This window comes from Mauremys reevesii, linkage group 5 (genome assembly GCF_016161935.1).
Source record: "Mauremys reevesii isolate NIE-2019 linkage group 5, ASM1616193v1, whole genome shotgun sequence".
NCBI classification, from domain to species: Eukaryota; Metazoa; Chordata; order Testudines; family Geoemydidae; genus Mauremys; species Mauremys reevesii.
Window position 1 is genome coordinate 51,269,062 of NC_052627.1, and position 15,712 is coordinate 51,284,773.

Here is a 15,712-nt window from a genome sequence, read left to right on the forward strand (position 1 = left end):
TTTGAGATGGGGCAACCAGAACTGCATGCAGTATTCAAATGTGGGTGTACCATGGATTTATATAGTGGCATTATATTTGCTGTCTTGTTATCTATCTCTTTCCTAATGGTTCCTAATATTCTGTTAGCTTCTCTGACTGCTGCAGCACAGTGAGTGGATGTGTTTAGAGAACTATCCACAATGACTCCAAGATCTCTTTCTTGAGTGGTAGCATCTAATTTAGATCCCATAATTGTGTATGTATAGTTGGGATTATATTTTTCAGTGTACATTACTTTGCATTTATCGACATGAGTTAGCTTGTACAAGCTAACTGACTAAGCAATAACTAAAGCAATCTTGGGACCTCATATCAACCAGAAGATAGCTACACTAAAGATTTGCAGAGAATAGGTGTACGGTTTGGTGTATGGATGGGCTCCACCTAAACCAAAATGGAACCAGATTGCTGGCACTTAACATTTAAAAAGTTGTAGAGCAGCTTTTAAACTAAGGGCTAGGGGAAAGCCCACAGGTGCAGAGGAGCACATGGTTTGGACACCCTTAGGGGAGGATCTATTAATAAAGAATCTCTATGTTCTAATGAGGACAAGAGGATGGAAAATGATAAAATACAGGCAGGGTCTGATCAGAAACAGTCAAATAAAAGAGAATGCCATTCAGTTACATCATGTAATGGCAGACAGCCAAAAGGAGAAGTTTTTAAAGTGCTTATATACCAATGCTAGAAGTCTAAATAATAAAATGGGTGAATGAGGGTGCCTCATATTAAATGAGGATATTGATATAATAGGCATCACAGAAACTTGGTGGAATAAGAATAATCAATAAGATACAGTGATCCCAGGGTACAAAATATATCGGAAGGACAGAACAGGTCATGCTGGTGGGAGAGTGGCATTATATGTGAAAGAAAGCATGGAGTCAAATGACTGTGAAATGGTTGAAGATTAGAGAGGCTATTAAAATAAAAAACTCATAATAATAATGGGGGATTTCAGTTATCCGCATATTGACTGGGTACATGTCACCTCAGATGGGATGCAGAGAAAGTTTCTTGACAGCTTAAATGGCTGCTTCTCAGAGTAGCTGGTCCTGGAACCCACCAGAGGAGAGACAATTCTTGATTTAATCCTAAGTGGAGCACAGGATCTGGTCCAAGAGGTGACTATAGCTGAACCACTTGGTAATAGTGACCATAATATAATTAAATTTAATATCCTGTGGCAGGAAAAACACCACAGTGGCCCAACACTGTAGCATTTAATTTCAGAAGGGGGAGCTACACAAATGAGCAGGTTAGTTAAACAGAAATTAAAGGGTACAGTGCCAAAAGTGCAAGCTGCGTGGAAACTATTTGAATTTGAGGATCAGTTAGCCAAAGACTCAAAGTAATAGCAAATTTTAAGTACATCAGAAGCAGGAAGCCTGCTGAACAACCAATGGGGCCATTGGATGATTGAGGTACTAAAGGAGCACTCAAGGACAATAAGGCCATTGTGGAGAAACTAAATGAATTCTTTGCATCGGTCTTCACAGCTGAGGATGTGAGGGAGATTCCCAAACCTGAGCCATTCTGTTTAGGTGACAGATCTGAGGAACTGTCCCAGACTGAGGTATCATTAGAGGAGGTTTTGGAACAAACTGATAAATTAAATAGCAGTAAGGTATAAATTAAATAGCAGTAAGTTATCAGGACCAAATGGTATTCACCCAAGAGTTCTGAAGGAACTCAAATGTGAAATTACAGAACTACTAACTGTAGTCTGTAACCTATCATTTAAATCAGCTTCTGTACCAGATGACTGGAAGATAGCTAATGTGATGCTAATTTTTAAAAAGGGCTCCAGAGGTGATCCTGGCAATTACAGATCTGTAAGTCTGACTTCAGTACCGGGCAAACTGATTGAAACTATAATAAAGAACAATATTGTCAGACACACAGATGAACATAATTTGTTGAGGAAGAGTCAACATGGCTTTAGTAAAGGGAAATCATGCCTCACCAATCTACTAGAATTCTTTGAGGGTGTCAACAAGCATGTGGACCAAGGGGATCCAGTGGATATAGTGTACTTAGATTTTCAGAAAGCCTTTGACAAGGTCCCTCACCAAAGGCTCTTATGCAAAGTGAACTGCCACGGGATAAGAGGGAAGGTGCTCTCAGGGATTGGTAACTGGTTAAAAGATAGGAAACAAAGGGTAGGTATAAATGGTCTGTTCTCAGAATGGAGAGAGGTAAAATAGTGGTGTCCCCCAGGGGTCTGTTCTGGGACCAATCCTAGTCAACATATTCATAAATGATCTTGAAAAAGGGGTAAACAGTGAAGTTGCAAAATGTGCAGATGATACAAAATTACTAAAGATAGTTAAGACCCAGGCAGACTGTGAAGACCCGTGTGCTGTGCCTGTGTTTCTCCAGCAGTGAGGTTGCAAGTGAGAGTCAATGTCAGAGACAGAAGTCACACTGTCTATCTTTGCAGTTCTTTGCCCTCCCCCTTTTAAGTGTGTTTGTCTTGTTTTGTCTTCTAGGAAACAGGATCGGACTTTAACAACAGCAATGCCAGCCCATCTCAAGTGCTTCTTCTCTTTTCCCCAAAAAGATAGTTATTACCATCTAAGACGGTCGAACACAGGGGATTTTTCCTTCTAAAGACTCTCTCCAGCTAAGTGGAAAAGGAACAGGGGATGTTGTTGTTAAAATTAAAGCCTTACTTAATACTTTACATTTCAAAGGCTTGAAGTGTTTTTCTTTCCCCCTCCCCAGAATCTTTAATAAAGGGTTTAAAAGCTTTGTAGTAATGTGTTTGCCAAGGCGCCGGGCAGGCTGCGGTCTCTGTATACCAAACCCCAAATTTTGTTTAAAAAACAGGCCTCATATATAGCCCTCCTCCACACCTGAGTGATTTCACCTTAGGGGCCAAACTCTCAACCACCAGACATATATTGAAGCATGGCTCTACTTTGAAAAGTGACGACTAAAAATTGAATCTTTCAATGTCTATTCAGAGTCATAGCTAATGACTTCATCAATTAAAATAAGCTTTTGCTACTTTTATTCCTGCACTGGAGAACAGGTACATCTGTGGGAGAGAGCAACTCTATTCTGGATGTCACATCATTAACAGAATTGCTGTCCTTATGATGTATTACTTTGAACACCCCAACGTATGCTAGGAATTTTACACACACTGGTAAAAGTATGGTCCCTGCCCCAAAGATCTTACAATCTGACATATAATAAAAAGCTTACCATCTTGTTAACTATGTCCCGAGTGGAGAATCTTTATTGCTAGTGATGCGTAAGGCAGAAAAACCCAGCTTGCCTTTCACATTTCTTGCTGTGTTTGCAGCACTGGCAGTTAGAAAAATACATCCTTTTATTTGTAAACTAAACAGGATTATATATGGAGTCATTTGGAACCCCATGATGCTATTTTGTAAACGTTGCTTTTTGTAGTAGAAGCACATTTTAACCAGTAATATTTGCGGCCATATTCTAGTTGGTAACAACCACATGCACAGACTCTCCCTTACTGCCCAGAATATTTTTTTCTTTAAATTTTCAGTTAGTTCAAAAATGGATCATTTACAGCTGTGAGTTTATTATTCCTTAACTAATGAAATAATACTGTTACTACCTCTACATTCATTAAGGTGACTGTTTCCAAAATCAAAACCTGGGACACTTTTATGAGAACAAGTAGTTAGGATTGCAAAATACCTGTTCCACTGCACCATTTTATTCCTGGTAAGTACAGAGCAAATTCTGTTTGGAACAGTAATATATCTTGAACAAACATCGTATAGTTATTAAAAAATGTTTGGATCGATGAAAGGAACAAGACAGGACATTTCAGATGATCCAAAAGAAGTTTTTGGGACATATCAGATGAAAAACCAGAACATATGGCCTCTCTATTAGTACAATACAAAATAATATTTGCCTTTTTAATCACAAGATGGTGACAGGTCTTGAGTGATATTACATAGTACCATGTAATGGACTGAGCAAATTAGCAACCAGATAGAGGAGAGGAATCTATTTACTATTTTGTACACACACACACTCTCTCTCTCTCTCTCTGTCTCTCTGTCTCTCTGACAGATCCCTGGTGAACAATTAGTTCATTTCTGTTCAACCTCCCCCTCTTCTTTCACAGGTGCTCTAGGGAAGTGCTACAAGAAGGTTGCTTGAGAAACTAGTAGGGAGACAGAAAATGGCTTTGGGAAGGGTTGAATCCTAAGCTGGGGAGTTTTTCTGTTTATAATTATTTACATTTTTGTTTAAACCTTATGGAAAAAATCTTGCAATGGACAATTTTTTCTGAAGATTCATTTCACTATCTTACTCACTCCTTTAGGACTATATAAAATCACATGGAATGGTAACACTTTCATCTGGAAAGCCAATTCAGCAAGATACGTAAGCACATGCCTAAGTTTAAACCACATGTTGTATGCAGTGAAGAAGAGCAGAGCATACAACATATGGTTTAAACTTAGGCACATGTTGAAAGCTTGTCCCTCTCACCAACAGAAGTTGGTCCAATTAAAGATATTACCTCACCCACCTTGTCTCTCCAAACTACACGAGTAGTTCCATGCCTCCAATAGAACTACTCCCATTATTAAAGTTAGGTATGTGCTTCAGTAACCTTGCTGAATTGGGTCTGAGAAAGATATCAGACAAACTCAGCAGTTGTATTAAAGGCAAGTTGAAGAGTCCTAAAAATTGAAAGCCTGATCTTGGTCAATGACTGTACTTAAAAGGAACATATTGGGCCTGATTGTGTTTACACAGGATAACAGGAGAGGAGCTCAGCTTGATTAGGTAATAATCCAGGGGTCCAATATCTGTTCCCATTTAAATCAACATCTGAACTCATTATCTTGAACGAAATTAGGATTCCACCAGCTCCTACGTGCTTGATTCAACTCCCATGAAAGTCAGTGGGAGCTGAATCAGATAAATGTGTAATCAGAAGTTTCACTCATTTTAATAAAAATCACTAGAAGCAATATCTCCTGGGGACTGTAAAGATGCATATTCAGTAGCAGGGCAGCACCATGTTAAATAGAGATTTCATGTATTAAATTACTGCATAGTGTTCCTCTACACAAAAACTCACTGTTGTAATGAATATCGTTTTGTCACTGACAGATATATATAGAGCAATGATTTGGAAACCTGTTAAAACTTGCTAAATAAATAGAAAAAAAAATTGAGACTATTGATAGTGTAATAAAGCTATGCTTCCTCTAGCTCCAATAAGATGTCAATAGAACCACTGTGATTCTTGAGCTATTCAAGACACTTCAACTAAGTTATTTTTTACCATTTTCTTTTATGGGGGCTGGAATGTGAATTCACAGTCACAATCTATGTGCAAAGTTTCAACATGGACTGATTGTAATTAGCTGAGAAAGCTTGGAAGTTGGCGGTTAAAATGAAAATGGCATGCTTGAATGTTCCATATACCTTTAAGAATCCTTAGGAATTTCTTGAGATCCCGTTGTTGCCGAAGAAGCTGGAAGACAAAATACAAACAACTGGAAATATTTCTGTTCAGTGGCTTAACAGTGTAGCTACAGAATAAAGCAAACCCTATTTTAGAAATAAGACTAGTACTTTGGGTTCATGGGTTGAAATTTTCAAAGACATCTAGGGGATTTGGACACATATTGGTCATTAACTTTATTTTGTTTCTAATTTTAATGGATGTGTTTAATTTTAATGGATGTGTTTAAATCCTCTAGACTGCTCAACCATGACCCATTCCTTCTAGTTTAGTTGTATCATATTACCACTTAAGATAAATGAGAAAATAAAAGTACCCTAACTGTATTAAACATTACATTGCTTATAAACAATAATAAAATACCACCTTTAGAATATTGGTCTTTTCATCAGCTTCCTGTCAGAAGATTCCTCCTTTCAAATTCAGTTAGGCTAAAAATTCTTTATTACGGCATGTGACAAAAGTGGAAGTTTTCTTTAGGCAGTAACTTTTCCATCAAATAATTTTGCTACCTATCATGAGACAATTGCAGTATGGTCCCCGCAAAAAGCCCTGTGGGTTTAACATTAGTCAAAGCTTAATAAACGCTATTTTCAATGTGTGGTGATGATTTAAAAATTAAATTATTAACCTACAAAAGACATTTTAAAATGTATGGTATATTCGTTAGCACACATATGACTCCACTTAATTTTTCTATACAATAGTGCAGCTAACCCAGAGCAAACAGCCATGACTTTATTTTAGAAATAAAACATTTTAGATTAGACAGTACTCTGCACCTTCTGAATCCTGCCTAGACTCATCCTCTACAGCCTCCTGGTTCCTTGAGGATGTGTCAGGCATCTCTTGAGCTGCTGAGGCTGTTCCTTCTTGAATACTGTCTACGTTGTCCTCATGAGCAGAAGCTGCTGCAACATCCAAGTCTTCACCCACAACTTCTGGGAATTAGAGAGATAATTGTATTTTCTTTTTTCTCCATTTGCCAGTATAAATGAAACCCCATATGAGCCCTAATTCAATAAGCATGGTTCTAATTTTAAGCATGAGCTGTTGAAGTAAATAAGACTATTAAAGTGCTTAAAGTTTAAGCATGTGCATTAGCGTTTGCATGACTGGAATTTAAGATACTATCCACTGTTTTTTGTTGAATCCTCCTACCCTTACGGCAGAGAATTATAAACATTAACTATTTTGCTATTTATAATATTTTTCTAGCCTGGGGTGTGTACTTTTGAGAAAGTGTCTCCTGGCTGGTCATTTTTATATTTTATTTTAAAATTTTTCTAACCCACATTGCACCATGCTGGTACTTAATTTGGGTGTAGAAGGTTCAGTTCAAACTGGGTGGGATAGGATAATCTATTGTTTGGGGATTATATACGATGTATTTATGGAAAAATGAAGATACTGATGAGCAGTTCTTTATGTAAAACTAGCCCTTTTAACAGCATGCTTGGGTGATTGGTTTGAGATCTGCCATAGCGTGAGTGCTATTTAACCTTACTTGATGGGCTGTATCCTTTGCCTCTTTCGGGCTTCTCCACATGGAGACTTACTACAAGGCAAGCCAGGGTGTAAACGTACAGCATGCCAGCCTGTCAAGCACTAAATCGCCATGTGGACCCTGATGCCATGCACTGAAAGTTCTGTCGTGCGCTTTGACCTACTGTTTGAAACAGCAGTACATCAGTGTGTACTACGGAACTTAATTAAACACCAAGGCCAAGACATTTAACAAAATAAGCTCTAAGGGCAAAAGACCCACCATTAAACTCAGCAGTATAAGCTAACTTGAAACACCTTAATTCACTGTATTGACTCTGACACTGCACCCCATAATGCTTTATGGAAATATGCTTATGAAAGTAAATATAACTGGAATATGTTTGCTACTAGATAGGCCATGTAATGTATCTCTGCAAAGGTTATGATCTACTGAATATATTCATCCTATTTGTATGCGTGTATCATTTTTGTACTCGAAGTTATGCATATTGGCTGTGTACTTGTTTGATTTTAAGTAGCCTTAGTAAGGCATTTGGTCAGCTTCTTTAGAAAGGAATTTTCAAATGGGGCTTCATTAAGTGCCCAATCAAGAAACACTTAACAGACAATGGATCTTGGAAGACTCCAATCCACATAAGAAGTCTACCTGAGGACGTTCAAGGTAGCATGTGAACAATGGCTGCTATCTGTAAGTTCTGAGTCATGCATGGACATGTGACTTGCCCGTGTGACTCCAAAACTCCATTTTGTAGCTGGATTCTACACCGGGGGAAGGGAGGGGTGTCCACCCACAAGAGAAAGTCTATTTAAATCCCTGGGAGACCCCTCCATTTGGTCTTCAGCTGGCTCAAGAGCTAGCCTCTCCACCCACAAAGGATACCTGAAAGAAACTGGAACAAAGGACAGTAACCATGGGGGCATGAGTGATTGCTGGACCCAGACTAGAAGGAGGCTAGTCTGTAAAATAAACTTATTGGAACATCTCTGAGGGTGAGATTTCATCTGTAATCACTTTCTTACTGTATTAGGCATAGACTTGCATGTTTTATTTTGTTTTGTATGGTAATTAACTTTGTTCTGTTTGTTATTACTTGGAACCACTTAAATCCTACTTTTTGTATTTAATAAAATCACTTTTTACTTATTAATTAACCCAGAGTATAGATTTAATACTTGGGGGGGGGAACAGCTGTACATACCTCTCTATCAGTGTTATAGAGGGTGAACAATTTATGAGTTTATCCTGTATAAGCTTTATACAGGGTAAAACAGGTTTATTTGGGGTTTAGACCCCATTGGGAGCTGGGCATCTGAGTGTTAGAGACAGGAACACTTCTTAAGCTGTTTTCAGTTAAGCCTGCAGCCGTTGGGGGACGTGGTTCAGACCTGGGTCTGGGTTTGCAGCAGACAAGCGTGTCTGGCTCAAACTAGGTAGGGTTCTGAAGTCCCAAGCTGCCAGAGAAAACGGACTTAGAGGTAGTCTCAACACATCAGTTGGCAGTCCCAAGGGGGTTTCTGTGATCCCACCCGTCACATTGACACCTTAAATGAAAAGGTTCATTATGGAAAATGGGAATGCCAGATTGCTGAAAGGTAAAGTATGTTTAAAGCTCAAGAGCCTTGTGTCTTTTCCCCTCTGTCTCCATCCCTATGGGCTCATCCCCAGAATGACAAAATACATGTAACCACTCCAGAATTCCATGACTTATCTCCCTAGTCTCTTACTAAGACTTTTTCTCCCAGATGAAACTTATTGAATTTCATCCTATTTACTTCAGACCATTTCTCCAGTTTGTCCAGATCATTTTGAATGACTTTGAATTACTTCAAATCATTTAGAATGGGCATCTATTGCAATCATAGATGTTCCAAAAACTGGCTAGCCTTGGCTATGTGGATTCATTGCCACTGCATAGGGTGCTGTCAAGGCTGATGCCCCACTCTGGCAGTTCGAGTGCAGAAGGTGGAGGCCCGCAAGGATTCTAAAAATTAATAGGTTTCAGACTAGCAGCCGTGTTAGTCTGTATCTGCAAAAAGAACAGGAGTACTTGTGGCACCTTAGAGACTAACACATTTATTTGAGCATAAACTTTCGTGGGCTACAGCCCACTTCATCAGATGTATGTAGTGGAAAATACAGTAGGAAGATTATATATATACACAGAGAACATGAAACAATGGATGTTACCATACACACTATAAGGAGAGTGATCACTTAATGTGAGCTATTATCAGCAGGAGAGAAAAAGAACTGTTTGTAGTGGTAATGAAAATGGCCCGTTTCAGGCAATTGACAAAGAGATGTAAGGAACTGTAGGAGGGGGAAAAATAAGCATGGGGAAAATAGTTTTACTTTGTGTAATGGCCACCATCAAATTAGGCTTGAATAAAAACTGGGAGTGGATGGGCCATTACACAAAGTAAAACTATTTCCCCCATGCTTATTCCCTCCCTCACCCCTTCCCCCCAGTTCCTTACATCTCCTTGTCAATTGCTGGAAATGGGCCATTTTCATTACCACTACAAACAGTTCTTTTTCTCTCCTGCTGATAATAGCTCACCTTAACTGATCACTCTCCTTATAGTGTGTATGGTAACACCCATTGTTTCATGTTCTCTGTGTATATATATATATATCTTCCTACTGTATTTTCCACTACATGCATCTGATGAAGTGAGCTGTAGCCCACGAAAGCTTATGCCCAAATAAATTTGTTAGTCTCTAAGGTGCCACAAGTACTCCTGTTCTTTTTTTAAAAATTAATATTGGCCACTCCAGGCTTGTATTAAACTCCCAAGGTTACAGCTTCTCTCTGACCTTGGATGGGGAGATACTGCCACCACCCAAATGCAAAACCCCTTGGAACCCAGAAAGGCGCACTTGGGAATTCCTTCCTGTGGGGTACCCTCAAGCCCCTTCACCCCCGCTCCGGGGAAGAGCTGAGAAAGAAAAAAAAGGAAATTAGCCATTGCCCCCAGCTAATTAAACAACATATGCACAAACCTCTTAGGACACCAAAAATCCAATCCTGTTCTTAAAAAAGGTAAATTTTATTAAAAACAAAAAGAAAGAAAATACATCTGGAATTTAGGCTTTGCTAGATTAAAAAACCCACTTACAAAACTTAACATCAAGAATAACTTTCTTGAGGTCCAGCTTAAAGGTTACAAGCAAAACAAAAGCATTTGGGGTTAGCACAGAGGAGTCCACAAGCCAATAAGAAATAAACAGAAATAAACCTAATTGCATCTTTCTAGACATTTTCTAGTTTATGAGAAGGTTTTAGGTATGATCTGATGGTTTCCATACCTGACAAAACGCTTCTTAGAACATAGTTCCAGCCTTTGCTCTGCTCTGTTCCCTTTCTCCGGAGAACAACAGCAGAACAAAGGGAAGTTTTTCCAATTTTTAAAAAGTTCTAGCCCTCCCATTGGCTCTTTTGGTCAGGTGCCCACTCACTTCCCTTTACCTGTGGGCTTTTTAACCCTTTACAGGTAAAGCAAGTAGAGAACAGCTCATAAGAGGGATTTTATAGCTAACGGGTTGGCTGGGTGTCCATAAAAGGGAGCTTTTCTCCCCCTCCCTCCATTTATCACAGGTGCAAAGGCACATGTTTAGGCACATACTGACGATCTCATTGGTGTTTTCGTCATTTCCTCTATTTGTGTATCAGTCCCTGGCCACCACACAAAACTCCTGCCCAGCACTTTCATTTTAACATTCCCAAATGGCTTTCATGTAACTCTTGGAATACATATGACCTGAGAGTCATAGAAGTAACCAGGCTGGTGCCACAACTTAAGGAACCGTGATATATACTTTACTGTTCTTTTTAAGAAAAGAAAGCTGGGAAGAGTTGGTTGTAGGCATAAGTCCATTCATTCATTATAATGTCATATATTTCAGCGAGCAGTGGATCATTTTTTGTTTCGTGTTGCACCACGGCCTTTGTCACTGTCCAGGGCTCAGTTTGTTCCATAGAAGTCATATCTACTGTCTCTGGTTCCACTTCAGTATCCTTATCTGCTATTGCCAATGGTAGCTGTGACAAGCAATCTGCATTGGTTCTTTGAATTCAGTATTGTAACAATGAGTGCCCAATGTATCGCATAGGTCTGTAACTCTGCTGCAGCCATTGCCAGTACTCCTTTCTTTGGGTTAAAAATTTAAAGCAGCAATTATGCTCTGTCTGTACCCAGAGTAAAATGTTTCCCATACAGATATTGGGAAAGTTTTTTTTAACTCCCCAGACTTCTCTGTCAAGTTCAGTACAGTTACATTTGACAGAGGTTAGAGATCTAGAAGCAAAGACAATAGGCCCTTCTGTACAACCTTCCATCACATGAAACTATTGCTCTTATTCCATGTTGGGAAATGTAACAAGCTAATGTTTTATGCAAAGATGCGTTGTGGTATGTAAAACCCTGTCAGATGCTAGTAGCTTATTGGTTTCATCAAAAGCCTTGGTTCAGCGTAGACCAATGACATTTCTGTCCATTATGTAACAGTTCATTCACAGAATGTAATGCTGTTACTGTGGTAGGCAAGAGCCTGTAGTAACAGGTACTCATTCACAGGAAGGAACGTAATCTAATCATGACATGTTTTTGTAGTTGTAGTGCCCAGATGAGTGCTTTTTGCTTCATTTTGCAATTCATGCAAACCATCTTTGTCAATGGTACAGCCACAATATGTAACAATCTTTGAAAAATTCACATTTTTCCTTGTTTGCTTTAAGGCCACACACAGCCTTGCAAGTGGAGATTCTCAAGGTGTTCATCACTAGCTTCTGTGACCAATATATCATCCAAATTAACACCGAGTGCCAGGAATACGCTGTAGTACCTGGTCCCTGGGCCACTGCCAAATAGTAGGTTTGGATGCAAGCCACACGCTAACCTGTTATATTGAAATAAGCCCTTTCATGTGTTAATCACAAGGTTGTACTTACCACTGTGTTCAGTCTCCATTTGTAGATAGAGTTGGGCTAGGTTGATCTTGGAGAAATGCTTTCCACCAGCTAATGAGGCAAATATAGCTTCTATTTGCGATAAAGGATATTGATCCTCATGCAACTCTGGGTTAGTGGTAACCTTGAAATCACTACCAGTAGGGACAGCCACATTCTTTTTCATTACTGGTACTATAGTGATGTTCTATTCTCTCCAGTTAACCTTGGAAATAGTTCCAGAGTCATGTAAATGCTGATGCTCCGTCTCTACTTTCGGCTACATTGCAAAAAATACTGGACAAGCTTGGTGAGATTTAGGAATTCCTCCTTCTTCAATATGAAACAAAGTTTTGCTTTCATCTGTTTTAAGGTTCTGATACCGCCCTGAAAGACATCAGCTGCCTTGTCCAAAAGTTCACCTAATTTTTGTTTTGGGCTGGAGTTTATAAAGTTAGGTTTGGTTTTGTTAAGCCTGCAGACAATTCAGGTGTTTCTAGACCAGCTGAATCTCTCTCAGCCATTCTCCATCAATAATACATAGGGTGACCAGACAGCAAGTGTGAAAAATCCAGACAGGGTGGGAGGTAATAGGGGCCTATATAAGACAAAACCCCAAATATCATGACTGTCCCTAATACAGCAGCCCTTCACTTCACAACATAAAGGTTTAGCACATACTTTTATAGTAAAAGGTTACTTTTACTGTAATAACACACAGGGAAGCAAGGATTTCCCCTGTATATGTTTTTAGTAGCAGTGAGATTTTCCACAACTTTACCTCTCTGTAGCCTGTGATAATCCTACAGGAACTGCAGACCCTATGTTAAGGTTTTAAATGGAGCTTATTCGTTCCACTTGTAATGAAATCCAAATGACACTTCATTTGTCTTATCCAGGCCTGCACAACTCGTAAAGCAGCAAGGGCCACATTACTCCAAAGAAAACAGCTGAGGGCTGAAACCCACCAGCCCCGCAGAAACACCGCCCCCACAGTACCTCCCGGCCCCGTGAAAACACCCCGCTCCAGCACCGCCCAGCCCTGCAGAAACAAACCCTCCTTCCCCAGCGCTGCCCCACCAACACAGCTGTGGGCCAAAAAGGAAGGTTGGGGGTGGGGAGGTGATGCTTGATTTTAAATCAACCAGGGGCTCCCAGCTGAAGAGGTGGCTGGGAGCCCTCAGGGGCAAATTAAAGGGCCCAGGGTTCCGGTGGCTGGGGCCGGTATTCAAAGGGCCCAGAGCCTTTGACTCCCGGCCGTGGCTGAGATTTAAAGGGCTCTGGGCTCCCCGCCGCTGCGGGCAGCGCAGAGCCCTTTGATTCCTGGCCGTGGCTGGGATTTAAAGGGCTCTGGGCTCCCTGCCGCTGCGGGCAGCCCAGAACCCTTTGATTCCTGGCCGCAGCTGGGATTTAAAGGGCTCTGGGCTCCCCGCCGCTGCCGACAGCCTAGAGCCCTTTGAATCCAGGCCGTGGCTGGGATTTAAAGGGCTCTGGGCTGCCCTCAGAGCGCCGTGTGCGGGGGATTTAGAATCCCCCTGTGGGCCGCACAGTGAGGCTCCGCGCGCCGCATGTTGTGCAGGCCTGGTCTTAACAGTTGTAGAGATGCTGTAACATTCTCTGTGGACTCTATATCAGTGGTTCTCTAACTTTTGTACTGGTGACCCCTTTCACACAGCAAGCCTCTGAGTGCACACCCCCCCCTTATAAATTAAAAACACTTTTTTATATACTTAACACCATTATAAATGCTGGAGGCAAAGCCTGGTTTGGGGTGGAGGCCAACAGCTTGCGACCCCTCATGTAATAACCTTGTGACCCCCCTGAGAGGTCCCAACCCCCAGTTTGAGAACGCCTGCTCTATATTGTCATCTGCCAGCTGATGACTTTGAAATCCTCTGATATTGCCCTTGTGGGGTGATTATGCTTTTCCCCCAGCCTGCACATTTTTTGCCTGCACCCCAATTTCTTCCAGTTTCTACAGATTGTTCCCTTAAACTAACAGTCATTTGCATTGTGAGACTGTTTCCCACCGTGAAAGAACACAGGCTTTGAGCATTTTCTGTGTTGTGCTTTCTGTGTGACCCTTTGTTTATTTGTTGCCCATATCATGTGATGCTGTTACAGCTCCATGACATCTTTGAGAGCTGTCTTCAGCAATTTCTAGCATGTTTTAGAGTCAAATTAGCCTTGGTCAACTAGTGTTTTTGGATTTCTTCATTCTGAACATCACATACAGTACTAACAGCTCCCTTAAATCATTATTTACAATCTTCCCAAACTGACAGTGCTTTGTTAGTTTCCTTAATCCAGCCTCACATTCAGAAATTGTTTCATTTTCTTCTTGAATCAGTTTATAAAAGCAGAAACACTCTGCAATCACCAGTGGCTTTGGGGTGGGGTGATTTGATGGAGTTTCCACAATCTCAGCAAATGTTTTGTCCTTGAATTTAACAGGACCTGTTAGCTTACATGGCAGATTGTAAAATTTTAGCCCTCCATTACACTCCATAGAATTGCCACCTGTTTTCCCATCAGGTATTTCATCAGCTATCAGTATATTGGGCCAGTCCTCCACTGAGCTATCAAAGAAGTCTGTTTCCCCCAAACAGCCAGATATTTCAATTTTTCTCAGAGTGAGCAATTAACTCACTGTCCCAGCAGCTGCAGTTTCCTTCTCAGTTTCATTACTTACTAGGCCCCTGTAGTCACACTTTGTTTCACTGTATTCCTGGACTAGGGGCCTGTCCTCGTCCCCAATTGACTGGTGTGCTTCAAAGAACAGAATGTAATCTGAAGGCACCACAGGACTCAGTGGGGTCCAAGTATCTGTTTACTAACGACAAACAAGGCCTACCTACTTCTACACACGGCTGCTCAGTCTGGCAGGGTTCCAGTGGCTTTTAAAACACACAAGATAGTGAGGGCCATTAGAGTGCTCAAACTTTTTTAAGGGATATGTACTTTGTTCCTCTACAGTATTTCACAATTTAACTAAACTCCTAAACTACGCTAGTTGCTTACATATCACACTGCTGACATCTAATGAAGATATTTTCTACACCTTTTAAAGGCAATTATAGGCACTGTTGACTAAGAGAGACACAATTTTTTTGTTGTAGTATTGTCCGTGCCAAGGGCGGCTCTATGTATTTTGCCGCCCCAAGCACGGCGGTCAGGCTGCCTTTGGTGGTGTGCCTGCAGGAGGTCCCCGGTCCCACGCCTTTGGCGTACCCGCCACCGAATTGCCGCCGAATTCGTGGGACCGGTGGACCTCCCACAGGCATGCTGCCAAAGACAGCCTGACTGCCGCCCTCGCCGGGACCGGCAAAGCGCACCCCACAGCTTGCTGCCCCAGACACGCACGTGGTGCCAGGAGCCACCCCTGGTCCATGCTGACTAATTTCTGTTCTGTTCTTGGTATAAGACGACAACTATTTTGGGAAGAAATATGTCCTTCCAAGCTAATTTTATAAACCTATGACTGCAAACACAAAACGTGACTGAGCAAGTGCCATCAGTGCCCTGGGACTGCTGTCAAAGCAAAGGATATCAAACTATTTCTGTTATAAAAACAAAATTCTGTACATAGTTATGTGGAGGAGAAGAAATTGCTTATGAGAACAAAAGGAAATGGCAGATTATGACTGAATGCTCAGGAGAAGGGAATTGCCATTCTCCCAATAGCTTATTTCCAATGGACTGAACATGGTATGAATGTAAAGCCTGCTTCCC

General features: G+C 40.9%; 1 protein-coding gene across 1 annotated transcript in view; it reads right to left on the bottom strand.

Annotated features, from left to right (window-relative positions):
• The window catches only part of LOC120405846 (mitochondria localized glutamic acid rich protein), a 45,320-nt gene that overhangs the window by 2,746 nt on the left and 26,862 nt on the right, over window positions 1-15,712 (bottom strand). The window contains exons 5-6 of the mRNA XM_039539697.1: window positions 6,305-6,463; window positions 5,483-5,531 (exon numbers count right to left, since the gene is read on the bottom strand). Of these exons, the coding sequence (XP_039395631.1) occupies window positions 5,485-5,531; window positions 6,305-6,463 (206 nt within the window). The 3' untranslated portion in view covers window positions 5,483-5,484. The remainder of the gene's footprint in view (window positions 1-5,482; window positions 5,532-6,304; window positions 6,464-15,712) is intronic.